Here is a 27824-nt window from a genome sequence, read left to right on the forward strand (position 1 = left end):
TGGGATCTTAATGTCCCTGACCAGGGATCCAACCCACACCCCCTGCATTGGAAGGCAAAGTCTTAACCACTGGACCGCCAGGGAAGTCCCTATCTCTGTGGGTTTTGATTTGCATTTCAACATTATGTTTAATAGCAAAACAAAACAAAAAACACACATTATTTTGAAAACAACTTACATGTCCATCAACAAGGAAAGTAAATAAATTTTAGTATAATCATATGCTGGTCTACCATGTGACTATCAACGTGAAGATGAATTAACTAGTGCTATGTGAATCAACACAAACGAATCTTACAAATGTAATATCAAAACTGCAAAAGCACGTAGCAAAAGGATGTGTAGAATATGATGCCATTTATATAACTTAAAAAATATGTAAAACAATATTATAAATTATTTGGGGATACATTTATACGAGGTAAAAATATAAAGACATATTTAACTATATCGTTAATAGTTTATTTCTTAAGCTGGTTGGTGGCTACGTGGGTATTTGTTATATTATTTTCTCTAATGTTTGAAAGAGTTTATTAAAAATAGTAAGTTGGGTTTCCCTGGTGGCGCAGTGGTTGAGAATCTGCCTGCCTAATGCAGGGGACATGGTTTCGAACCCTGGTCTGGGAGGATCCCACATGCCGCAGAGCAACTAGGCCCGTGAGCCACAACTACTGAGCCTGCGCGTCTGGAGCCTGTGCTCCGCAACAAGAGAGGCCGCGATAGTGAGAGTCCCGCGCACTGTGATGAAAGAGTGGCCCCCGCTTGCCACAACCGGAGAATGTCCTCGCACAGAAACGAAGACCCAACACAGCAAAAAATAAATTAATTAATTAATAAACTCCTACCCCCAACATCTTAAAAAAAAGTCTGGCTATTACATCTGGCCCTTCTGCATGCTTTACAATGCTAGCAAATATACAACCAAAGTTAAAGCTCAGGATACAATTGAACATAGATGATATCTCCTAAGACTTCTCAGTTTAATGAGAAAGAATCTTAAAAAGCAACAGGGCGAGCTTCCCTGGTGGCGCAGTGGTTGAGAGTCTGCCTGCCGATGCAGGGGACATGGGTTCGTGCCCCGGTCCGGGAGGATCCCACATGCCGCGGAGCGGCTGGGCCCGGGAGCCAGCCTGCGTGTCCGGAACCTGTGCTCTGCAACGGGAGAGGCCACCGCTGGATAGCTCTCCAAAAAAAAAAAAAAAGAAAGAAACAATCTATGTATACATCAATAAAAGATAGCATCTATGAATAAGATAAAAAACAGGGCTAGTCATTAGTAAAGCAACTAATTGCTTTACAAATTCTAATGCTATCAGTGCAATCCAATTACCCTAAGTGACCATGTGAGACCCTGATAAAAGTGAAACAGTGACTTTCAAAGACTAAATAATAGATACTTCAGGCCTTAGGCCTTCAAGTGTTAGAACAGAGCAAATGTGACTCAAATATGAAGAATTCATATTCAAAAGGAATACACATAATCATTTCTTTGGAGAAGTAAGAGGTCTTAAAAGGGATGCATTCAAGTTCAGGGAAATAATCAGGACAGGAGAAATCTTGGAATAAGTCAGTAACCACGCAGGCTACAGCAAAGCAGAGAGAATGCCTCTACTGACACCATGAAGAGAAGACCAGGAAGGACAGAACCAAGGGACAGGGAGGGTTTGAGAGCATAAAGCTTCAGCGCCCTGCTGTCAGGGGAAGAAGTGGGTGTATCCACTCTCCAGGTGGATAGAAACAAGTACAGTTATCCAAAATTCCATTATGTTCACAGAAACTATTTGAAACACATTTCCTCCTTATTTACAGGTCACATCAAAACCGCTTGATACATCTCTCCACTGGGGCCACAGCAGCCCTAGGCTGGAAACACTAGGTAAGTAATGAAACTACTTCGCCCCCACCTGACCTTCCACCTGCCACAGTGTGACTCTGAAAACGACTTGACAGACAGCCTGCAAAGCTCGAAGGCTCTGTGTCTCCAAATCTTGATTGTTTGGTAGTTGAGCAGAATATACAATAATTAAATTTATGCATTTGGATGCTGACTTAGAGTCGAGTCAGAAGCTAATTTTTTTTTTCCCATCGTTTAAAGCGAAGCATCTTGGGAAATCCCTGGCAGTCCAGTAGTGAAGACATGGCGCGTGCACTGCGGTGGCCCAGGTTCAATCCTTGGTCGGGGAACTAAGATCTGCCAAGCCACGCAGCCAATAAATAAATTAATTGATTGATTAATTAAAAATGAAACATCTTGGGACTTCCCTTGTGGCGCAGTGGTTAAGAATCCGCCTGCCAATGCAGGGGAAACAGGTTCGATCCCTGCTCCGGGAAGATCCCACATGCCGCGGAGCAACTAAGCCCGTGCGCCACAACTACTGAGCCCACGCTCTACAGCCCGCGAGCCACAGCTACTGAGCCCGAGTGCCACAACTACTGAAGTCCATGCGCCTAGAGCCCATGCTCCGCAACAAGAGAGGCCACCGCGATGAGAGGCCTGCGCACCGCAACGAAGAGTAGCCCCTGCTTGCCGCCACTAGAGAAAGCCCCACGCGCAGCAATGAAGACCCAATGCAGCCAAAAATAAATAAATAAAAAATAAATTTTTAAAAAAATGAAACATCTCATATTTTTATTTATCTTTTTTTGGGCGGGCTGTGTCGGGTCTTAGTTGGGGGGCGTGAGGGATCTTTCGTTGTGGCGTGCAGGCTTAGTTGCCCCGCGGCACGTGGGATCTTAGTTCCCCAACCGGGATTGAACCCGCGTCCCCTGCATTGAAAGACGGATTCTTGGGCTTCCCTGGTGGCGCAGTGGTTGGGAGTCCGCCTGCCGATGCAGGGGACACGGGTTCGTGCCCCGGTCTGGGAGGATCCCACATGCCGCAGAGAGGCTGGGCCCGTGAGCCATGGCCGCTGAGCCTGCCTGTCCGGAGCCTGTGCTCCGCAACAGGAGAGGCCACGGCAGTGAGAGGCCCATGTACTGCAAAAAAAAAAAAAAAAAAGACGGATTCTTAACCGCTGTACCACCAGGGAAGTCCCGAAACATCTTTTATTTTAGCAGTAACAAATAAGATCTGAGAAAGCCACAATCCAGGCAATAAGTAATCGTTGGCATTCATGCCTAATTAAATTGTGTTAAGATGGGGCTAAACAGATGCAAAATAGGAATGTTCTGGAGGCACTACTAGAAACTATTAAAAGCAGGATAAGGTAGACATGGGCCTCCTCATCTTTGGCCAACAACAGTAACCATGAAAAGGCAACATCCAGTCAAGGCTTCCAATCAAGATGTGGTCAGGCTTCCAAGCACACGACCCCCAGGGGGTCTGGGAGGGAGGTGGCATTCCATCACCCGGCTCTTCGTGAGTGAGACCCCACAGGAAAGGATGGGACACTTCCCTCTGGTGAAGGTGTTCAGAGAAAGTAGGTAAGATGTTCTCACTCCAGCTAAACTTTTCTCCCATGATTTAGTTGCTTCCCCAAGTATCCCGTCAGAAAAACATTATGATTTCTAAGACTGCGGAGTCCCTCTGCCTTCACATCAGCTTAACAATCTATTCCAAATAGCTGAGAAGGTCCTACAACTTTTTTGAAAATTCAGTTTAGAAAACTGGGGTCTAACTTTATCTAACCTACAGCTAGCTGGACTTTACATCCTTAGGGAATAAGGAAAAATACAGACCTGAGGCCCTGTAGTGACCAAGGACTTGGGGGATAGTGATACTTACATACTAGTCTTATCTCCTCTGAGAGATGGAGATAACTGACCAGAACATAATAGGAAGAAGACTCAATTCTAAACCTCATCAGAGGGACCTCCCTGGCGGTCTAATGGTTAGGTCTCGGTGCTTTCACTGCCGGGGCCGGTTTGACCCCTGGGTCAGGGAACTAAGATCCTGCAAGCCACACAGCACAGCAAAACAAAACAAAACAAAAACCACATCAGAAAATCAAGTTTTTTACGATTTTGACTTTTCTGTTTTTCTATTTTAGATGCAAATGCACATCCAAGTTCTCTGCAGCACATGATGTTCCTTGTTACCAAGAATCGTGCCCGACAAGCAGTAGATGCTCAATAAACACGCATCTAAGTAAATGCCTAGATGCATGAGCGACTGAGCAACCCCTCTCTCCTTCTTCAGCTTCTGCAATGTACTAACTGGCGCCCGGCTGCCCCTCTGACAGCTCTTTCTCTTCCTTTCCTCAATACGCAAATTCCCCAAGGGTAGCCCCGGGTCTTCTGCTCTCCCCGACACTGAGAGAGCCCATCTTCTTCCAGAACCTTCCCAGGCACTGATTCATTTTTTTCAAGCAGTGTGCTGGGCACTAAGGAGAAAGGATGGTTGAGACGCGCTCTGCGGGCAGGGGCTCGTGGCCTAGCACGAGACAAGGCAAGGATGAATCTGTGGGAGACACTGTCACATGCGGCTGCTAAGCCACATCAAGAGCAAGATGCTATGAGAGCAAGAAGGAAGGACACATTCCGACAGGGTTGATGTCACAGAGGAAGTGACATCTGAGCGGAGCCCTGAAGGATTAGGAGGGTTTTACAGGTGTAGAAGGGCAGGGGGGCAACTAGGCAGAGAGAAAAGTGCGAGCAAAAGTTCAGGAGGAGTGGGCGGGCGGGCGGGGGACGGCGAGGGATAACCCTGCAGGTCTGTGAGTGTGGCTGGGGAGCAGAGGGAGAGAAACTGGTGAGACAGGCTGGAAACAGTTTAGATGCCACGTTGTTAGCCTTCTTACCTGCGTTCCAAGGGTTTCAAAACGCAAAGCTGCATCAGAATTGCCTGGGATGCATGGTAAAAATATAGATTACTGGGCTGTGCCCCAGAGCTACCGAATTGGAATTTCCAAAGGTAGGGCCCAGGCATCCGTATTCTAATGAACACTATGGTATATAGTTAGATTTAGCAACCACTGATAATGTTTTAAATTAAAGTTGCATTATTAGATTGGTATTTTAAAGATAACTCTGAAGGTACTACTAAAATGGACTGCGAATGTGCGAAATTAGAAAAAGGCAGACCTACAGCACACTACAGTAATGATGCGCTCATTTATTCCACAAGCACTCACTCAGAAAACATGCGCCTACAGCTCACAGGAGAGAGGACAGCCTGAACAGGGTCCCAACAGTGTGAACGGAGACATTTAAAAGACAGAACTGGCAAGTCCTGATGATTCAGCAGATCACAGGGGAAGGCGGAGAGAGAGCAAATCCCAGTTTCCGTCAGTGACTCCCAATATGGATAAGCACAGAATAAAGGGTCCCTGGGTCCTACCCCAGACCTACCGAGTGAAGGGCTTTGGAGGGTTGCGCTCAGGAGTTTCTGTCTTCAACACGTGCCCCTGATGATTCTCGTGCGGTCAGTCAGGCAGCAACGTGGGACAGACAACTGGGAACCGATGTCTTAGATGATAATTTCCTCCCCCGAGGACAAGACAGGAGGAACAAGTTTGTGACTGGCATGAAAACAGTTTTGCTCTGGAAATACCAAGACTAAGATAAACCTGAGTAACACATCTAGATCACGATGTCTAGTGGACAGTTAGAAATATAAATCTGGAGTCCAGAAAAAAGATCAACTAGACAGAGGTCAGGGTTGGACAGATCTGGACACCATTCGTGCATAAGCTACGGATGAGGCCCTGGGAGAGCGGGTAAGGTTACAAATGGAGAAATGATGGATGGAAAAGTGGCTGAGAATGGACATCTGGGAACACAGTGGGCAGTGGAGGGTTAGAGTAAAGGAAGTGCAGGAGGCTGGTTCAGGAGGTTAGAGAAGGGCTGGGAAAGCAATGCTTCAGAAGCCAAAGGACAAGAGTTTTCACTGATAAAAGGAATCATGTGGACAAAATATTATAAAATGGTCCAAAAGGAAAGAAACTAAGAAGAATGATAAGGTGAGGCCTTTAGGAAGTCTGTGGTAACCTTTAAGAAAGCAGTCTCAGTAGAATGGCAGGAATTAAACTAGAAGAGCAGTTATACACCACTTCTTAAAGAGAATTTGAGGACAAAGGAAAAAAAGATGAATCAGTGGCTTGAAAAAGAGAGAAAGTTCTTTTGGAGGCCATTTTTATTTTTAAGAATGGAGACAACTTGAGGTGTTTTAAAGAAAAGAAGGAGACAGGAAGGGAGAGGCGCGTGGGGCACACGAGAAGAGACGGTGGACCGAGTACATTCCAGATGAGGAAGGGAGGGTGGTACCAGCCTCTAAAAGGAGGCTGGAAGGAGGAATGACAACAGAGAGGGTCTGGAGGGACAGACAGGGGCACTGAACATGTCTTTGTTGTTGTTGTTGTTGAGTAAATGATGATTATGTCACCATTCTTATTAGGAAAGAAAGTGAAGATGTGGCTGGAGCACGAAAATGAGACGCGGCGTCCCTGGGGATGATGAAAACGCTGGCAGGTGGTAACGAAGGCCCAGAGGAAGGCCTTTCACTTCGTTTACCCGATACATATATAAGCACTCTTGGTGGCAGGCAGCGTTCTGAGCACTTCACATACATTAACTCAATTACTCCTCGTAACAGCTCCATGAGTTTGAAAGGCTCATCATCCTCATTCTACCTACGGAGAGACAGGCGCAAAGGCTTTAGGGGACTTGCCTAAGCTCGAAAGTGGCAGGACCTGGACTGAAATCCGCACGGTCTGGCCCCAGAGTCTCGCTCTTGACTACTCTGCTGCTTCTTCAATACAACACCCACATGTCTGTAATGCAGCCAAGAGGAAATGGGATCAACTTCATCTTGCGCTCTGAGGAGCTTAGGAAAGCGGGGCCAGGAGGAGGCAGCGTAAGTGCTGTGAAGAGCGCACACTACAGGAAGTTGGGGTCACTTATGAAAGGGTGGCTGTGATAACAGTGGACTTCCCACCAGTCCAGCGGTTCCGACTTCAAAATACGCCTCAGCCCCTAAACTCCTCTCCGAATTCCAAGTGTTCAATGCACCTTAGTGGTCTGGCATCTCACAATCCTCCCTCAAGCTGTAAACGCCTGAAGCTAAGCTCTGCTTCTGCCCCGCATCAGCTTCCTCGTGCCTTCCCCGTGTCTGTCACAGCACAGTGTAGAGAAAAAGCTGCACCAGAGGGGACTTCCTCACCATTTCCCCCAGCACCTAGTTCAGTATCTGGCACACAATGGATGCTTAATAAATATTTGTTGAATTTCAGTTTATTCTCCCAATCTTAAAATTGTCTCCGACTTTGGCTTCACCTGCTTTCTACATCCAGTAAGTCTCAACATCCTGTGTTTTGCCTACATGCCTACTCATACCTTACTGTTCTCTTAACCCCTTTTCACTATTGCTGTAGAAGCTATTCTAATAAGCTACTGCGCATCTTAATTTTTGCTTCTCCATTCTCAATCCAATACAATCTTACCGAATTAATCATTTAAAATACTATCCTTCTCACATTGATCTTCTGCTCTAAAATATTCAGTCTCTTTATTCAAAAAGCAGTAATGAGATGCCCAACCTGCCAGAAACTGTGCCCTTTCCAATTGAAAGTAACCCCTATTTCCTCAGAACACCCCCACTAATGGTCTATTCATTCCAGTCACCCCATCTTAAACAGCTAGTCATTATTTTCTCATGCAATAATGCCTCATCTCACCCAAAGGCATACAAGTTCTTGAGGGAGGAGGACGTTTCTTTCACTCTTTCCCCTACTGGACGTGCAGCGCATGCGGGGCACAGAGCAGCAGCGCCCAGCATTCAGAAAGAGAACAGACACATCGTCCTTGATGGATTCTGGTTTGGTCCGTTATCCTATTTTATTATTTAATCTTTATATTATATTGAAAAAACTTTAATGATTCTTTCCATATTACTCTACTACATACAACAACTTCCAGGGTAATTTTTATGTCAAATAAAAATAAAGACTAATTTTACTTAATTCACATATAATTTCTAAAAGGATGCAAGTCTTTTATCTTTACGTACAAGACCGAATTTACATTCCAATCCCCAAACTGTACTAAAAAAACATCTGTTTTATTCTTATTACAACTCTGATATTTGTACCAATTCATTCAATTTAGAGTTTGCTTCAAGCTGATATAAAAGCTGTAGTACTTCTAATACAGCAAATCATCTGAGCTTTGCAAACACTTTCTATATCAGAGACACTCCTAACAGCTGCACTTCTCATGTCGACATACTGCTTGTAGGTCAAGGCTCTAAATGCTGCAATATTTTCAGCATCTAAAATCCTGCTTTATGCTCTCCTCCTTGCTCTGCTGGTCTTTAAAATCCGTAAGAACATGATATCCAATTCCTAATTATCTCTAAGACCTAACCAAGCAAAGTTTAACAAAACAAAAAATATCTAAAATAAGAATCAATTATTAAGAAAGAAAATCATATACTTTGCAGCAAAGAAAGTTATAAATAGGAACCCAAATTCCAATTCTGATTATTCTCATTAAATTAGTCTCTGGAACAACTCACTGCCCCTCCCTTGCCACCACCAGCTTCTTCTCATGAATTCATTCACTGAATAAATAGTTATTCCCAATGTCTAAAATTGAATAGATATTATGATGGATGCAGCTAACATAATGGTGAATAAGTTAGGCACAGTCCCTGGCCTCTCAGAGCTTACAGTCTAGTTAGGGGAAGACAGACAATTAAATGAGAAACTATAAGACTATATGTCAAGTGCCATGACAGGTAAGCTATAAGATACCAAGGGAAAGCATAGGAGAAGCACCTAACACGGGAAAACAGAGTATGGGTAAGCCACGGGGTGGCAGGGGGAATTAGAAGCAACGATGTTGAATCTGAGACCTGAAAGATGGGCAGGCAAAGAGGAGAGACAATAAGGTTGGGAAAGGGGAGACAAGAGAACACACCATAACTGAGGGAATGAAAGACAATCAATGTAGCTGCAGCACAGAATCCAAAGTTGGAAATGGTGAGAAGGAGACTAGAGAACAGGGCAATGCCAACCACTTAACAGTTTTAAGGGAAGTATGCAATGTTCAGCAACTCTTGGCTGAAGTATAGGAAACAGAGGAAACGAGGAGAAGCGGGGAAACCACTCAGCAGACTATTTCTATTACCCAGGTGAGAGATAAAGGCTTGAACTAAAGTAATGAAAAAGAGACCAAATGAAAGCAGACAGACTCAAGAGACATGTAGGAGATGAATCCGCAGGACCTGATGGCTGGAAGCTCACGAGAGGACCATGTCTGTTTTGTTCCCTGCGCACCCTCAGGCCTAATAAGCACCTAACACACAATAACTGTGAACAAGCGAATCAAGAAAAATAAGGAGCCACAGATGTTACCCAGGTTTCGCATAACAGCTGGGTAGAGGGAGGTGCCATTTACTGAGAGAGGAAACACAGGAACCCGTGAATATGCTGGGTTTGAGGTACCTGTGAGCCATCCAAGGACAGACAACGAGAATGCAGGTGGATGGCCCTTACAAAGCTGAGGAGAAAAACAGATCTTCCTGGAAATGTTAAATCACGGCAGCCTCAGTGGCTCAGCTAAACTACAGTTGATAACTGGCACTTTTCTGGGGGGAAAAGGCACTTTTTTTCTGGCTGTGTTGGGTCTTCGTTGCTGCACGCGGGCTTTCTCTAGTTGCGGCGAGCGGGGGCTACTCTTCGTTGTGGTGCGCGGGCTTCTTACTGTGGTGGCTTCTCTTGTTGCGGAGCCCGTGCTCTAGGCGCACAGGCTTCAGTAGTTGTGGCTCGCAGGCTCTACAGCACAGGCTCAGTAGTTGTGGCACACGGACTTAGTTGCTCCGTGGCACGTGGGATCTTCCCGGACCAGGGCTCGAACCTGTGTCCCCTGCATTAGCAGGCAGATTCTTAACCACTGCGCCACCAGGGAAGCCCAGAGGCACTTTTAAAGCATACTATGTGTGACATGACTCAAATACCTTTTAAACTTCCCAGGGTTATTAACTAATGGCTCTAACATCAAAGAGATCAAAAAATTAATATTCATTCCTGATCTTAGAACAGTTAGCAAATAATCTTTCATTTCTTGACCAAGGTGATGGTAACTCAGGCCTTTGCTTTATAAAAATCCATTGACTATATATTTTTGTTTTACATATACTTTTCTGTATGTGTATTAAATTTTGCAATAAAAAAGGTTTTTAAAAACCTTAACTAGAAATAAATTGCTTAACCAAAAGAAGCTATTAAAAACAAAGTAAACATCATATTTAATGGAGACATATGACAGACATCCTAAATAAAGAAAGACAACAGATGGAAGATGCCTTCCATCACTATTATTATTCAACACTCTTTGAGGTTCTCATCAAAAAATGCAGACCAGAAAAGGAAAGGTTTAAACTTTAGAGTTTTTGCAACAAATGGTGCTGAGGCACCTGGACATTTGCATGCAAAAGAATGAAGTTGGAGCTCTACCTCACACCATATGAAAAACTAACTCAGAATGGATCAAAGACCAAAATGTAGTAACTAAAACTATAAAACTCTTAGAAGAAAATATAGATGTGAATATTTGTGACCTTGGATTAGTCAATCACTTCTTAGATATGATATTAAAAGCACAAACAACAAAAGAAAAAAACAAATGAATCCGCCTGCCAGGGACTTCCCTAGTGGCGCAGTGGTTGAGAGTCCGCCTGCCAATGCAGGGGACGCAGGTTCAATGCCCCGGTCTGGGAAGATCCCACATGCCGCAGAGCAACTAGGCCCGTGTGTCACAACTACTGAGCCTGCGCTCTAGAGCCCACGAGCCACAAGTACTGAGCCCACGTGCCACAACTACTGAAGCCCACGTGCCTAGAGCCTGTGCTCCACAACAAGACAAGACACTGCAATGAGAAGCCTGCACACTGCAACTAAGAGTGGCCCCTGCTCCCCACGACTAGAGAAGGCCCACACACAGCAGTGAAGACCCAATGCGGCCAAAAATAAATAAATAAATTTTTAAAAAAGCAGCTTAAACTGGTTAGATAATATGAGGAAAACGCCATTCAGAACATCAATAAAACAACACAATACTGTCTGGGCAAACATGCCATCATTATGTAAGATGTTAACACTAGGGGCAGCTGGGTGACGGGTATACAAGCTCTCTCTGAACTAGCTTTGCAACTTTTTTGTAACTCTAAAATCACTCTAAAATAAAAGGTTTATTTAAAGAAAAAGATAAGAACATGACAAAACAAGCCACAGGGAGAAAAATATTTATAATGCATATCAAAACAAGGACTTATATCCAGAAAATATAAAGAATGTCTACAAATCAATAAAAAGACAAAAAATGTTTTTAAGTGCCAAAGATTTGAACGAGACACTTCTCTCTCTCTCTCTCTCCCCAAATGACCAAAAAATACTGAGAAGGTATTCAACATTATTAGTCACTAAATGCAAATTAAAACCACAATGAGATAACCATACACAAATACTAGAATGACTAATATTCAATGACTAAACAACAACAAAAAAAGACTGACATTATCAAAAATTAACAAGGATGCAGAGCAAACAGAACTCTCATTCATGGCTAGGATAGTGTAAAATGCTACAACCACACTGGAAAACTGCACGCTGTTAATAAAGTTAGAATTTTACAACTCTAGGACCCAGCAATTTCATTCCTATGTATTTGCCCAAGAGAAATGAAAACATATGTCTATGAAAAGACTTACAGAACAACATTCATAACAGCTTTATTCATAATGGACACCAACAAAAGAGGAAATAACCCAAATGTCAATCAACAGGAGGATAAGCAAATTGTGGAATAGTCACACAGTGGAATACTACTCAGCCATACAAAGGAATGGATAAACCTCAAACACATGTTCAGTTGAAGAAACCAAACATAAAACAGTACACACAATATAATCCATTTTAAGAACAGTCAAGACTAATGCAGAATGATAGAAATCCTAACTATGATTCCCTGGGGAAAGGAGGTTCGAGAGGAACTTCCAAGGATGATGAAAATGTCCTGTTTCTTGATCTGGGTGATGGGCACGTGGTTGTATACACTCTCAAAACCCATCAATTACAGACGTAATATCTATGCATTTTTACTACAAGTAAAATATACCTCAATTTTTAAAAATGAGAAAGTGAGGACAGTTCATCTATCATTTTTAGATAGGATGGCCAGGAAATGCTTCACTACAAAGGTGACATTTGAATAAAGACTCTGCGGAAGTCTAAAGAAAAAAAAAAAAGCCAGCCATGGGGATATCTGACGTAAGAGGATTCCAGGCAGAAGGAACAAGAGATGCAAGGCCTTTTAGGGAGAGCAGCAACTGGGGTTCCCGAGAAACAGGGAGGCCAGGGTGGCTGCAGTGGCAGCCAGTGGGACAGAACAAGGGGGAGACAAGTTCCGAGGGATAACAGGGGATGAGCTCACACAGTGCCCGGTGGGTCACAGTAAGGCCTCGTTAAATACCGTGGTCTTCGTCTTAGGACTGACGGAACTTCACCAAGTGCCTCCTAAGAATCAGGCACTGAGTTCAGATAGCGTAACACAAAGCTTAGATAAGTAGCAAAACCAGGATTACAACCCAGGTACACCCGATTCCAAGGCTCATAATCTTAATCATTTTGTGTACTAATGGTGTACTAATGAATTGTTTTTTCTTTTATATAATTTCATTTTAATGTTATGTTGCTTAGCAGTAAATATACAGATGAATAAGTCAAATGGGAAACCAATACTTAAAAGAACTCTTAGATTCATTTTCTTGGAATGTGAATAATTATCCCATGATGTTTCTATTATATTGAAGTTTTTTAAAGAGAAATACAACCATATGGTATCATCCTTCTTCAAAAGTTCAAAAGGAGTTAGAGAACATTCTGCTTTTTCTTGAAGTTATCTTGCAAACAACCACATTTTCAGAGACAGAGAAGAATATCAGGCAGAAATCTGACTTGTTTTATAAATAAAACATTTCATCATATTTTATTTCTGTTCCGTGCTTACGGTACTCTTTCAGCTGCTTTCCAGGCCTCAGATTGCTCATTTGTAAAAATGACAAAGGTGGATAAGATGTTGTCCTCTAAGGTTCTTTCTGCTATGGTGTCCTGAAACTTGATAATCCTATAACAAAACAATATATATGGCCAGTCCTGCAACTCTGCATTAAAGTGCCCCTCTAACAAGTCTTTTCCCCTAGTGGTAGCCCCCAGAGCTGAAGCCATTACTGACTCTTACCCCTGAGCCAGTGAGGCCAAAGGGAGCTGCAGAGCTAGGAAATCCACAGAAGAGACAGCAAAATGATTAATGATTCGGAAACTGATCTTAAATAAAGGGATGGGTATTAGATCAGAATAAAGAAGACTGGATCAGAGAAGGCTGATTATCTAAAAATATACAAAGGCAAATTGTAGATAATGATCAACACTCTCTCTGCACTTTTCCTATGAACAGGGTAATAGGAAATGGAGTCAACGCTTAACAGGAGCAATATGGACTAGACTGTGTGTTTAAACCTGTGAGTTTCCCAATCCCTGAGGGCAGGGACTATGCCATCTTTGTATCCCAGCATCTACTATAGGATCTGGCATCTAAGAAGTACTCAATAAATACTTGGCCAAAAAAAACCCCAAAAAAACTTAATAAAGGATCATTTAAATTTTTAAAGATCCAAACCACAGAAGTGCGTTATGGAGACAGAACGGGAAATTTCTCTTCTTTTGATATTTTAAAAAAAAAAGAAAAAGAAGATACAGTAATAGCCTTCGTAACAATAATGTAACTGACTTATGCTTCAAAGTTATTTCCCATTCAAAACCCTTGAGCCTTGGTGATCCTGTCGGGGACGGGCGTTAGCAAAGAAAGAGCTTAAGCAAGGCACACAGCGTCTCCTTGCACCTGACAACTGGTGCCAACCATGACCATGAGTCCATGCCTGCCACAAATACCCACTGAGCACTGAGAGTCCCAGCAGGAAGACTCTCCTGACGCCAGTCCTGTGCCCAGCGCGGCAGTCGGGAGACGCGAATGGATGGGCCTTTTCACCTGGCCCCTGTGCTGCGGGAGCTCTCCAGCAGGGAAGAAGGCTCTCAGCAGATGAACAGCAGCTTGGTGACCCTTCAGAACCATTTCCATCACCCCTGGTGATTTACAGTGAGATGAGTCATTCTTCTGACCTCATTTTCCATGCTATTTACCGTCAAGAGGGGACAATCTAAACATGCCTCAATACGAGAGGCATGATCACAAAACTGTGAAGCTGCATCCAAAGGACCCAAACATAATGTGTTTGGCACTTTAGAGCCACATCTCATAGCTAGGCCAGCCGACTTTTAAAATGAATGAAAGAAAGAATAAAAATAACTAACTAAAAAAAGACACCTGGAAAAATGCTGCAGAGAAGCAGAAAGAGAGTAAACCTGCTTCCCATGAAATGCCCCATATAAATAAAACACAGTCTGTAAAACAATACACCCTGCTGTGAAATTCCCATTCAACTAGAAGGGCAGACCTCTCCTTGCCGACCAACCCAGTCTCCATTTGAATGTTCCAAATGTCACTTCCATTTTCAAAGATGAGCGCATCATCTGCCCACAGCTGACTGATACACCCAGAATGGACACTCCTCTCTTCCCGCCTCCCCCCTTATAAGGCAGGGCCCTGGGAAGGAAGTCTCTCTTCTCCCCGTACAGCCAATTTACTCTACTTTTTAGTTTTCTTTGGATCCTTTCCTTCGAAGTTTTCTTTTATGATAAAGCTCAAGGGCTGGTGGTGACATTGGGGGGCAAGAAACCACAGTACTGAACCAGAACTTTGAACAGTATATCAAAATAGGGGGAACTTCAGCTAAGAGTTAATGAAACAGATTTGAAAAGGCGATAAAGTTTACCCCACGGTCATCGTCACTGACAAAGCTTTACACACGAAGGCACTGATCTATATTTGCCGAGCCCCACGTCAAGCCGTGCAACAGTCAATACACTACACTGACCTGTATGAGCCACTTTATTCACAAGGTTCACAATTTACACGCTTTGAACCGATATTTGGTATCCCGAGTAGAAGGTCAACACAGGGAGATGTGATGATGATTAGAAGAATGTATTGATTAATAGAATTCAGGTCTAGTCAAGGCTGGCTTGAAACTTCAAAATTCTGTTTAGGCCACCAATGGCCACTAAACCACAAAGAGATAACTTGATATTAGGTACCTCCTGACAGAAGTATATACCACCACCTATGATGTACTCTTGCCAAAAAATTCAAATCTGAATCAGATCAAATCTCTGGATCTTATCATCAGTTTATAGAAAATACAGGAGACAAAGGAACATGTTAACATTATAAGCATGCAGTCAGCAGAATCAAGATTGTGGGAAACTCTACAGTACAAATAATTCAGTTTTTCAACAAATAAAATACAGAGGAAAAAAAACGAGGAGGAAACTATAGATTAAGAGAGTCTTAAGGTACCTATGAACCAATGCAGACCTTATTTGAATAAACCAACAGTAAAAAAAAAAAAAAAAAAAAAAAAATTCATGAACCACCAGGGAAATTTAAACACTACTGAATACCAGGTGTGTTAATGAAATTGTTTTTATTTAAATTCCTATCTCTTACAAATACATATTTACAAATAAAATTATGTGATAATTAGGATTGGCTGTAAAATAATCCAGTATATTGGGGATGGGGAGCGAAGGATCTAAAAATGAAACAAGACTGGGAATGAGTTGACAACTTTTGAGAATTCATTATACTATTCTATTTTTGTATTTTGAAATATTCCATAATTTAAAAGTTTAAAAACGAAAAGAAAGTAGGTCACTAGACCAAAAATTCATATGTAAAAGCCAGGTTTTTCCAGATATATCACGGATATTCAGAGCGTGGCACTGTAAAATATTTTCCGAAAATTGCATTAGAACATGATTCCAACAGATTGCCACAGTATTATGATGTTTAAGTATACTAAGAACTAAATCTTTTCTAAATTCTTACATAAACCCATTCCATAAGTACAATGTAGTACAACACTGCATCAGAAACTACATACAGATCAATTTTCAATATTGAAAACTAAGGCTTCAGTTTTCCAATTAACTTGACTTACGAAACAAATACACACTCTGCGTGCCTGATAAAACTTCAAGCCCCCCAAATTTACTCAAACTGGTTACAATCTAAAATCTAAGAAACATTTTTAAATTATACTTCAAAAGCAGAAAAAGAAATAAATTCAAAGCCAGAAAGAGTCAACAATTTGAGCGAGCTTTGTTTAGTAACCCAAATGTGTTTTCAATTCTTTGCCTTATACAAAACTCTGGGTCGAGATCGTTTATCTGGATTTATTGAACCACTAAAGATTAATTAAAGATCTCAAACTTCCCTCTTCCACCATCTTTAGGAAAACAGGATCATTTTCATCCTCAAGTACAGATGAAAACAGTTGCAAATGCTGATGAATGTAATACTCCCCTCCAACCTCCAAAAGCCAGAATGCTAAAATAGAAAATCACTACATGGAACTTCCCTGGTGGTGCAGTGGTTGGGAATCCACCTGCCAATGCAGGGGACACAAGGTTCGAGCCCTGGTCCAGGAAGATCCCACATGCAGCCGAGCAACTAAGCCCCGTGTGCCACAACTACTGAGCCCATGTGCCACAACTACTGAAGCCCGCGCCTAGAGCCCATGCTCTGCAACAAGAGAAGCCACGGCAATGAGAAGCCCGCACACCGCAAGGAAGAGTACCCCTCGCTCACCCCAACTAGAGAAAGCCCGTGTGCAGCAACGAAGACCCAATGCAGCCAAAAATGAAAGAAAGAAAGAGAGAGAAAGAAAGAAAGAAAGAAAGAGAAAGGAAGGAAGAAAGGAAATCACTACATTGCCAATTTCCTATTATAAATGATAACAGTAACAAGGTATTCTGGAGAGCATTCCCCAAATTCTATTTAGATTCTAAGATGTATCAATTGCTATGTAACAAGAAGCACAGAGTCCGGCACATCTATTCATTCAGTAAATGAATGTGAAAGAATAAACAGCAGGTGAAACAGTTTGCTGGCACTAACCTCCCTGTCACGGCTCCACTAAGGCTGCCTTCCAGTGACAGTGCTAATGAGTGGGAAATGGGCCAAAGCAGAACTGGGAAATAAAATAACCTAAACTAGCTAGTCAGCCCTTCAGTAACAGGAATGCAACCTTCCTGCCTCTAGTGCCAGGTTTAATATCCTAAAATATTCGTAACTCATAAATTATGAAACCTCTTGAACTAACCGGAAACCAGCCTTTTAGGAGTCTTCTCATATACTTTGGGCCCTAATTTACAGCTGTAATCACACTGATGGTAGATCTTTTTTTTTCCCCTTCCAAAAGTCAACAGAAAGACTAACAAGTTATCCCTAATAGTAAAAATGTCATATAATCTCCATGAATAGTCCTCAAAACACCTTCCCACTGAAACTGCTCTTTCAAAAATTATAAATGACCAAATCTAAGTTTTTTTCAGGCCTCTTCCTCCATTTCCTTTTACATTATTGACCATTCATTCCTAAAACTCCTCAGTATCACTGTGCTTTCTCGGTTCTCCTTTGCATTAGTTTCCTCTTGCTGCTGCAACAAATGATCATAAACTCAGTGCCTTAAAAGTACATGTATTCACCGTCTCACAGATCTGGAGGTCAGAAGTCTAAAGTCAGTCTCACCGGCGGGGCCAGCTCCTTCTGGAGGCTCTGAGGGAGGACTCTGTCCCCGCGCCCTTTTCAGCTGCGCGAGGCTGCCCGCCCGCCTTGTCTCTTGGCCCTTTCCTCAACAGCTCCAGCCTCATTTCTGCCATCACATCTCCTACTACTGACCGTTCTGCCTCCTTTCACAAAGACCCTTCAGATGACATTGGGCTCATCTGGATAATCCAGGCAAATCTTCCCAGCGCGAGATCCTAAATTTAGTTACATTTGCAAAGGCCCTGTTACCAGGTAAGGTAAGAGCCACAGGTCCTGAGGATTAGGTCCTGACGGGCATCACTCCACCTACCACCTACCCTACAGCTCTAACCGGAACTTCTGCCTCCTCTGCTGCCACCGCATTGTGCTTTTTGCTCTCCTCTTTCATATTTTACCCCATCCTCTTCACACTCATCCCTTCAACTCTCACCTTTATGCTAATATCCAAGTCTCTCATTTTAAATGTGAGAGAACCGGAGCCTAGATGGGAGGTGATGACGGGCCTTGAATCACACAGATGTCGACAGGATATTTCTATGTGGATGTCTTCAGAGCAGCTCAGTCCAATGCGGGACTGAATCCTATTCCTGTCTGAATAACACAAGTCTCTCAGACTCAGGCTAGAACTGTATTACTTTTCTCTTCTCTCTTCTCTTCTCTTCTCTTCTCTATTCTCTTCTCTATTCTCTCAGCTGGTTCCTTCATCTCTGTCCCTCCATCCATTCTGAAATCCAATTACAGCTTCCTATTCCTAAAACACTGCTATGGTTGGGTTACCTCTCCTGCTCAAACCCACCGTTCTCTACTAAGGATTGCATCCCCCCCATCCCCACCCCTCCCGACACGTCCATCGGGACTCCCCTGCGCCCTCTGCCTACACACCACACCCATTCCTGCCTCTCACCCTGAACTGCCTTCCTCTGTCCCTCCACTTAGGAGTGAATCATAGAATGTACCCCTCTAAAAGGAATTGTTTTTTTATTTATCTATCTCCAAACCAGACTGAGTTCCTTGACGGCAGAAACTGTGCCTATCAGCAAACATATACAGTAGTTCCCCCTCCTTAGCCCTGGTTTCACTTTCCTCAGTCACCTGTCGTCAGAAAATACCAAATGGAAAATTCCAGAAATAAGCGATCCCTAAGTTTTAAATTGACTGCCGTTCAGAATAGCTGATGAACTCTCCCGTCCACCCGCTCCGCCCCACCCTGTCCAGAACACCCAGTCTGCATACACTGCCCACCCGTCAGTAAGGAAATAACAGTACCATGGACCCTTGAACAGCAGGGGTTTGAACTGTGCAGGTCCACTTATAGGCAGATGTTTTCAATAAACATGTACTACAGCACTGGACGATACCCAGGTGGTTGGATCCACAGATGTGGAGCCCTGGCAATGCAGGACCGGCTGTAAAGACACACACAGGCTTTCTCTCGCAGGGGCAGCACTCCAACCCACCCGGGGTACGTACATACAGGGTTCCACACTGCACGCGGTTCCAGGTGTCCACTGGGGATCTGAGCTTAAATAAATTCCAGCTCTGCAATGCATTACCTGTGTGACCCTGGACAGTGTCTCAGTTTCCCCATCTCTGTAAAATCCAGACAATGATAAAGTACATATCTCGTGAGTTCTTCTGAGTATTACTCACAAGTTAACATATCAGAAGAACACAGAACAGTCCCTGGCTCAGAGTAAATAGCATCATAAATAGTGGGAGCTATGATCAGTACTTTTACCACCTACTGCTGCTGCCACTACGACTACTACTAGTATTATAACTGTCATTGGAAATGACTCACCACTACATGACTATTAATATGGCTTAAAAAAAATAACACAAAGTACTGGTAAGGACGGGAAGCAACCAGAACTCAGACACTGCTGTTTGGAAGCAAAATGGTGGGGCCACTTTGGGAAACAGCTTGGCAGCTTCCTTTAAAGTTAAACGTTCATTACCACGTGATGCAGTTGCCCCACTCCTAGGAATATAACCAAGAGAAATGAAAAATTATGTTCACACAAAAATGTGTATGCAAATGTTTATGGTGGCTTTATTCATTATTACCAGAAACTGTAAATAACCTCAACGTCCTTCAACTGGTGAGCGGATAAACAAACTGTGGTCCATCCATACGTTTCGGAACATCTCTCGGCAATAAAGACCAATGCACTACAGACACAACAACATGGTGAACCTCAACACATGACAGCAAACGAAAGCAGCCAGATTCAAAAGGCTCCATACTGTACGATCCGTCTACATGGCATCGTGGCTACAGGAACAGGAAACTGAGGAAGGGCTGCCAAGGGCTGGGGGCGGGAGGAGGAGCCGGCCGCGAGCACAGAGCAACCCTGGGCGCAACGAACGTGCTCCGTATCATGACTGTGGTGGGTACACAGCTGTGTGCACTTGTCAGAACTCTACATTTGTAAAAGGTGAATTTTACTGTATATAAAGTACACTTTAATTTAAAAATATAAAAATAAGCAGGGACTCAATTTTAATTTACCAATAAGACCTGTCCAGCCCTCTACCTTTAGCAGAACTGTGCGCCATCTACACACAAACTACAGCTTGGCTATTGGAAAATACTCAATGAGAAGATTCCAAAGCCCAAACGATAGTATATAGCTACTCTACAGGACTTTAAGAATGGGGAACAAAAATTTGGCTAGGGAACAAATACAAGTCACTTGCATCTGTACTCCCCCAACCCCCCCCCAAAAAAAACCACCATCAAAATAAACCTAATTTCCAAATCTGGCTTTGAGTTCCATTATGGCACGGCAACTTGAGACAAATACTCATAAGGCAAGTGGCCAGGTGGCCAACATGTTCTGAAGGCCTCCTATTAACCAATGTGAAGAGGTAAACTACCAAAATGACTCAGGATGACTGTTCTAGATCCACAATAAGAAAGACGCCAACAGGTTTTCTTAATCCCAGATTACCTTGTGCACCTAACACTAAGCAAAATTCACCAATATACAGGATAAGTCCCTTCACACATGGAACTATAAGACAAGTAAATAATGAACTTGGAATAAAAGAGAAAAGATTAAGAATACTAGTTTTATTCTAGTTATAAAATAAACAAGTCATCGGAAACAGACTCACAGACTTAGAGAATGAACTTATGGTCACCAGGGAGGAAGGGTGGGGGAAGGGATAGTTAGGGAGCTTGGGACTGACATGTACTCACTGCTATACTTAAAGTGGATAACCCACAGGGACTTACTGAATAGCACAGGGAACTCTGCTCAATATTATGTGACAAGTTAAATGGGAAAAGAATTTGAAAAAGGAGTGGATACATGTATATGTATAACTGAATCACTCTGCTGTACACCTGAAACTATCACAACATTGTTAATCAACTATTCTCCAAAACAAAATAAAAAGTTAAATAAATAAATAAATCACAGGGATGTAATGTACTGCAAGGTGATTACACTCAATAACATTGTAGTGCATATTTGAAAGTCGCCAAGAAAGTGTATCTTAAAATTTCTCATCACAAGGGAAAAAAAACTAACTTTGCATGGTGACTAGATTTATTACCGTGATCATTCCACAGTGCACACAAATATTGAAGCAAATGCTGTGCACCTGAAACTAATATAATGTTAAATGTCAATTACACCCCAATTAAAAAAAGCATACAAGTTTTATCTTATAAGTCGGCACACATACATACTATTTGGAATTGAATTGAACATGTAATCATCTTAGTGTTCTTCTGTCTCACTCTGAATATAAACTGCTCTGTCTTTCTTCCTTCCCTCATCTATCCCTACCTCCACCTCTCTTCCAGGGAAATAGATAATTTTCATTTCCCTGACAATACAGGGTCAGATTGAGGCAGCTCTAGAATGACAGAGGCTGCTAGGAGTTGAATTCCAGTCTGGGGTGACCCTGAGGGTCCAAACGTTGACTCTAAGACTGTTACAAAACCAACCTGAATTCTGAGTCAAGCACAGTATCATTCTAGTCTCCTAGGTATCCCTCCAAATGAAGACTGATCAGCCTGACCTAGTGTTAAGATACACGTGTACTGACATAGGTGCCCTCCCCACACCCGCATAAACATATGTGCCAATGTAATACACTCTGAAGGAAGAGCGGGCATCATTTTAACAAGTCCCAGAAAACCTCCTTTCCAAAGGCAAGCACTTGCCTCTCAGTACCCTGATAATTTGGTAGATACAGTTCTAAGAGCCTGTACCTGGACCTACAGTACCCAAGATCATAATGCTAAGGAAACAAGATAGGTGCTAATAATCGACCTTACAAAATAAATAAACAAATAAAAGGAAAATTTTAAAAGCACCAGCCCACACAGAATTATTAGCCCACATTTCATGCCCTGTAATATACACACATAAATAAAACGGGAATTCCTCTGTGAGCAAACATGTGCTTCCAAGGGTTACATAATCAGATTAACGCCCTTTTCATTGACGGCTCTACATACACACCAAATCTTAATTTATTTGCCCAAGTTTGGTTAGACTGCATCAGTTTCCAAGGCTTTCATCAGAGTAGGCCTAATCTTTGAGACATTTCTTATCCCAGTCTATTTCAAGCATTATTAATAGGCCCCCTGGAGCTTATCTTTGACTCAAGCACCTCGTGGCAGAAGGAAAGGCTGCCAAGAAAGAAAGGTCTCTAAGTCAAAAGGAGCATCAAGGCGCCACAACCTGAAGTGCAAAACATCTATTGTAACCTTGTGGGCGAAGAAAACTCATCCCCCCAACATCTTCTGGGAGTTTCTTCCAATGTGCCCAGGTAATACTCCACAGCTGGTCAGGAGGCTGCGGCCAAAACAAGAGAGATTGGAAGCAGTCATCCTGAGAGCTCACATCACACTTGTACAGCAGGGGGGTATTTTAACTAAGTAATTCATGTAAGTGTACCACTCTCCGCTTCACGGGACAAGCAGTCATTCACTCGATGGCTGTTCAGCCTCTGGCGGCTCCAGCCTCACATTTTGAAAATAATCTTGTATGTATCTTCAGAGTTCTTCAGACATGGGAGAAACATACTGTAACTCTGCAGAAACTGACTTGTAAAAGGATTCCTGAGCCAATATAAGCCCCTGTCTTGATTCAAGCAAAGGGACGGTCTCTCAACATAAGGTTTGCTTGATCTCACATCTTCAAGCAGCTTAATCTTTAGCTGAATTTCCTAGTATTGAGTATACCTGGTCAACTCAACTCACCACCAGCCCTGTAAATAGGGAGGAATGCCATAGTGCACCGGCAGGTGTTTCAAAGAAAATTCCACAGCTGTCATCTCTTCCTCTCCTATTTCAGGAGATTGCGGAATGTGAAAGAATATTAACTGAGAGAAGTTGCACTTCACAATCTGGGGTGGTAATTAAGAGAGAAAGAAAGACACTAAGGGGACCAGTCTCAGGAAAAGGGGTCAGAAAACTGCTTTCCTGGTGTGGGAAGGAGACCTACCAGGAGTAACCTCAAAGTAGGTGCTTTTCTCAGAGCATTGTTTTTTGTTTTTTTGTTTTTTCTCAGAGCATTGTTAAAATGTGTGTGGTAAGGGCCAGGCTCAGCTGGCAGAGTCACCTTAAAAGAAACAGGGCTACTGAGTTATACTCAGAAAACTGTGCTTCAATAAAGAACACGTGGAGACTAGAAACAGGTTTCTACTCCTCTAGCCTCTAGGACCCCTTCAAGTGTTTTCTTTCAGAATCTAGACCTCAATCTCATCATCCCAAATACATCTGAAAACTAAAAATTCATCCTCTCAAAGGGCTCAGAAATTTAAAATAATGCACGTGGCTCTCTTGAAACAGAGAAGGACCCTATGGTCTATGCCCCCCATGTCCTCAGCCTGCCTTTTGTCTGTGGAATAACTTTAGTCAAAGAATAAGTTTAATCAGAAAAGTGAGAAAATGCAGAAACAAAGGAAAACAGTCAAAGGAGACCTAATAATAATAGTTTAGTCCTTAAGCATGGTCAAGGACCTTCAGTCCCTCCTCAAGGGCTACACATAATATTCTGAGCCATATCCTGTGAGCTGTTTACTTTGTAGATACTGAAACCCCCGCCAGCTGGAAGAAGTTAACTACATGATGACCAGGCTGTAGTCATGACCTAAGCTGCCACAGTTCTGAGAACCAGCCTCAAGAAATGGGAACAAACCGACCCTGGAACTGAAGCCTAACTGTACTTAAAAACAATCAAGATGACGCTGATCAGACCACCGATGACCAATTTCAAGATGACCGTCAGAGCTGACTGTGCTGTTTCTGCATGTAGCCCCCTCCCTCTGCCTATACATCCCTGAAACTCCCCCGTAAAAGCTCTTGGCCACTGATTGTCGGTGGGGGGAGTCGGCCTTTAGGCAGGCGTCCACCCTCTGCCCCACCCCCCCTCCACTTGCTGGCATCCAAAGTAAACCAAACTTTCCTTTCCACCAAACTTGCCTCTTTATTGGCTTGCGAGCAGCCGGACCCCACTTTCGGTTACACTCTTTTGCGTCCATCTTATTTATATTCAGCTCCTTATTAGGTGAGATATACAGCTCTGGAGCTTAAATCTGAAAAATCCATGCCTAAGTGCAACTTCTCGCCCCTGTAATCTCGCACAAGCAACCATTTTCTAAGCTTCAGATTCCTCAACTGTAAAACGGTTATTATAACAACACTACCTGCCACACCTACTTCAAAGGCTCACTGCTGAGATTACATGCAGTAAGACATATAAAATAATTTTTTAAAAGCAAAGGACTACACAAATGTTGGTTGCTACCTTAGGTGGGGCACTGTTAAGAACATGAAGAAATGCATATAACAGGGTGAAAAGAAGGTTCTTTTATCTGAAAAAAAAAAAGGACTGCAAACATGGTGAGGACGAATTTTAAGGTACTGGCTAATGTGTTCAGGGAAGTGGTATGACGCGAACTTTATTATTTATAAGCGGATTCTCATGCCAACACATCCACTTTGCACAGACAGCAGAAGGGAAACAAGAGATTAAGAGTGGGTGTCCAGCTCTCGGCTCACCGAAATAACTGATGGAGTTCCACGTGGAGAGGGAGGGTGGAGTTAGTCATGACAGCCACACAGAACATGGTTGCATAAGAGGGGGAAAGTGAAGGTGTTCGTACCAAGCACAGAACTAACTGTCAAGTTACCCACAGTCCACAGATTACAGCCCGATCCGGGGCGTGTCATTTCCACAGGGGGCTTTAGGGGAAAAGAAAGAAAGAAAGACTATTCCACGAGCATCAAGCAAACCAGGTGATTCCGCAGGTTGGTTCTCCGCCGGCGCGGGTAACGCTGGCGGGGAGAGCGTGAGGTCGGGGGCTCGCGAGTTGGGCCCGCGGGACACGGAAGCTGCCTTCGAACCATCGCAAACCAGAGGACGCGGCGCGGACCCAGACCCGCCAGCCCCGGCCCGACCCCGGACTCGCTCCCGGGAGAACGGAAAGCCGGCTTCCGAGAGGGAACCGGGCAGGCGGCGCGGGCGCGCACCGGGGGACACCGCGCCGACTGGGGGCGGCGGGATGCGGACACTGCCGGGCGGCGGGGACCCCTGCCACGGGGGTGGGGGCGGAAGGCGGCTCGGCCACCGGCCCCGTGCGCTCACCTGGTGCAGGGCGGTCAGGCCGTCCACGTTGGCCGTGTCCACGTCGGCGCCCCGGGCCAGGAGCCGCCTCACCTCGTCGGTGTCCCCGCTAGAGCAGGCGGCCAGGAACACGGCGCCGTCCTCGAAGCGGACCCGCGGGCCCCCGCGCTGAGCCTGCGGCGGCAGCTCCGCGCCCGGCCGGTCGGCGGGCTCCTGCTCCGTCAGCGAGCCCCGCCAGCGCCGCAGCTGCTCGGCCCGCCGTGCCCGCGCCGACTCGGCCCGCTTCCCGCCCAGGTGCTCCATCTCCGCCATCGCCGCCGCTGCTGCGGGCCGCCGCCGCAGCCGCCGCCAAGCGTCTCAGCCGGGAGCGGAGGGCGGAGACCCGCGCGCGGCCATCTTTACTGCTCCGCTGCCCGCGCCGCCCGCACTCCTTCGCGGCCTCAGCACGCAGGCGCGGCGAAGCCCCGGTTGCATCACGGGACTTTGTAGTAGGAGATCCGCGCGCCCCCCTTCCCCCGGGCGCACCCGCGCCCAAAGGGAACTACAAGTCCCTGGATGCATCGGGAAAGAGGCGCGGCCCGGGGGGGGGGGCTCCCTGCTTGGCCGCGGACGCGCGGGGTCACCTCTGCCCCGAAGCGGGAGCTGTCCCCCGCCCGAGGCACCTCCGCGGGCTTGTTGGGAGTCGTAGTTTATTCTTGTTCTGAGTTACAGCTAATCTCGGCTCCCTAACTATCACGTCAGTCTTTTGAAGTGGAAAAGGGGTCGGTAATTATCCCTACTTTCTATTGGGGAAAACTGGACGGAAAGTACCCGAAACTCTCAAAACCGTGTCCTGGTTGTAAATGCAGAGCTTTATTAACGTTGTAATTTAGAACGCATTAACAGGTGGCCCTGAAGAGATCCTGGGATTGATGCTCGCAGGTGTAGTGGGAAGCGCATTCAAGTTCAGATCTCCTCCCAACAAGTTACTTGACTTCTCCGACCCTGATTTGTAAGATGGGAATAATAATACCTTAGGGAATTCCCTGGAGGTCCAGAGGTTAGGACTCGGCGCTTTCACGGCTGGGTGCGCCGGTTCAATCCCTGCTCGGGAACTAAAATCCCACAAGACCCGGCGCGGCCAAAAAATTAAAAAAAAAAAAAAAAAAAAACTCACAGGGTGGTCGTGTGGAGCGGATAAGATAATACATGCAAGGATATCTAGTACTATCTCTGTGCGTATACCGGTTCACAATAAATATTAATTTCCCTTCTGTCTCCTCCTCTTCTACCCTTTACACGGATCTTAAGTTTACTTGGGAGGCATATGTGGGACATATATCCCGTCTTCCATGATTTTTTTCCCAAAGCTACAAAAAAATACTATGGTGCAAACACAATATTGTAAGTCAACTATAGTTCAATTAAAAAAAAATACCATGCACGTCCTAAATTCCTAAGGCAGCACGCAGGCCATTTTCATATTCACAGCGAACTTGGTTATTAAAACCTGTCAGGTTGACTCAGTAACTTTAACTCCCCAGGGCTTCAGCCCTGGACAAAACATAACTGTTTTCCATTATGATAGAGAACATATACAATTATTAGGTTCTTTGAACTTTCCTGTATGGTTCAAGTTTTTCATTTAAAAAAATGTTGCAAAAATGATCAGGTCGTTGTAAAGGGAAACTTTACTATGTTCTATCATGTGCCTCAATTTCCCCTGAGACAAGCCAAGAATCAAATGAAAAAGGGACATATAAATGTAAATTATTATGTCTAATAATACTACGTCTATCCATATATGCCTTAATTAGGTATCCTTGAATTCTTTATAAATACTAATTAAGTCATACATCTTTGAGAACTGTGAAGAACAATGTGCATAAAAAGATGTAATACTGTATACTTTATATAGCCATATTTTCCTTACATTAATTGAGTCACCATAGAACTTCTCATGCCTCATCATCTATTGGAATTAAAAATTCTGTATGAGGTTTACTTTGTAACTTGTCAGCATGGAACCTCTTCGTATTCCAACTCAGCCTCTTGCTGATAATTAAAATTGTTCACAAGCTCTCAAATAGAACTGTCCCTATAGAATAAAAGAAATATTGATATTAAACCAGATAGGAAATAATACTTAGCTAGGAACCTAACCCTCTTCAAGAAACCATTATTAGCTGAACTCTGCTAGTCTGGCAAGGAAACAAGAAAGTAAGAGAAGGGCAAGTTTTCAAATTTCAGCAAATTGCTGAAATCTCAGGAAACAGATCTCTGACAGCAATCCACGTGCACCATTTTAACATTACGATCCTGGTACACAATATCGGCTCAAAAAAAGTATGTATAATTGGACCATATATTTTACATACTGGTTTTCTAATAAGGATTTTTAAACTAGGGTAAAATTTTCATAGATCGATAATGTTATACTTCTTCTGGCTGTATTCTTTTCGCATTCAGAATCAGGAAAGAAGAAACATCTGGTTCCAGTTGTAAAAATAAGCTAAAATTGGCCAAGTCCAAGTCAAATCCATACTTTCCCAAGAGGTATGAACTTACATCTCAATAGGAAGAATTCAG

At 43.8% G+C, this 27824-nt stretch overlaps 1 protein-coding gene across 25 annotated transcripts in view; it reads right to left on the reverse strand.

The window, feature by feature from the left end:
* Positions 1-25690, reverse strand: part of PPP1R12B (protein phosphatase 1 regulatory subunit 12B) — a 211001-nt gene extending 185311 nt beyond the window's left edge. For 10 of the 25 annotated variants that reach the window (XM_033843065.2, XM_033843002.2, XM_073797947.1 and 7 more), the window contains exon 1: positions 25278-25686. In XM_033843065.2, coding sequence (XP_033698956.1) covers positions 25278-25568 — 291 coding nt within the window. In that variant the 5' untranslated portion in view covers positions 25569-25686. Of the gene's footprint in view, positions 1-25277 lie in introns of all 25 variants that reach the window. The other 15 variants (XM_073798175.1, XM_073798236.1, XM_073798112.1 and 12 more) reach the window with 3 other exon arrangements.
* Positions 25691-27824: the final 2134 nt, after the last annotated feature.

Source organism: Tursiops truncatus, chromosome 1 (genome assembly GCF_011762595.2).
Source record: "Tursiops truncatus isolate mTurTru1 chromosome 1, mTurTru1.mat.Y, whole genome shotgun sequence".
In the NCBI taxonomy this organism is placed as follows: domain Eukaryota; kingdom Metazoa; phylum Chordata; class Mammalia; order Artiodactyla; family Delphinidae; genus Tursiops; species Tursiops truncatus.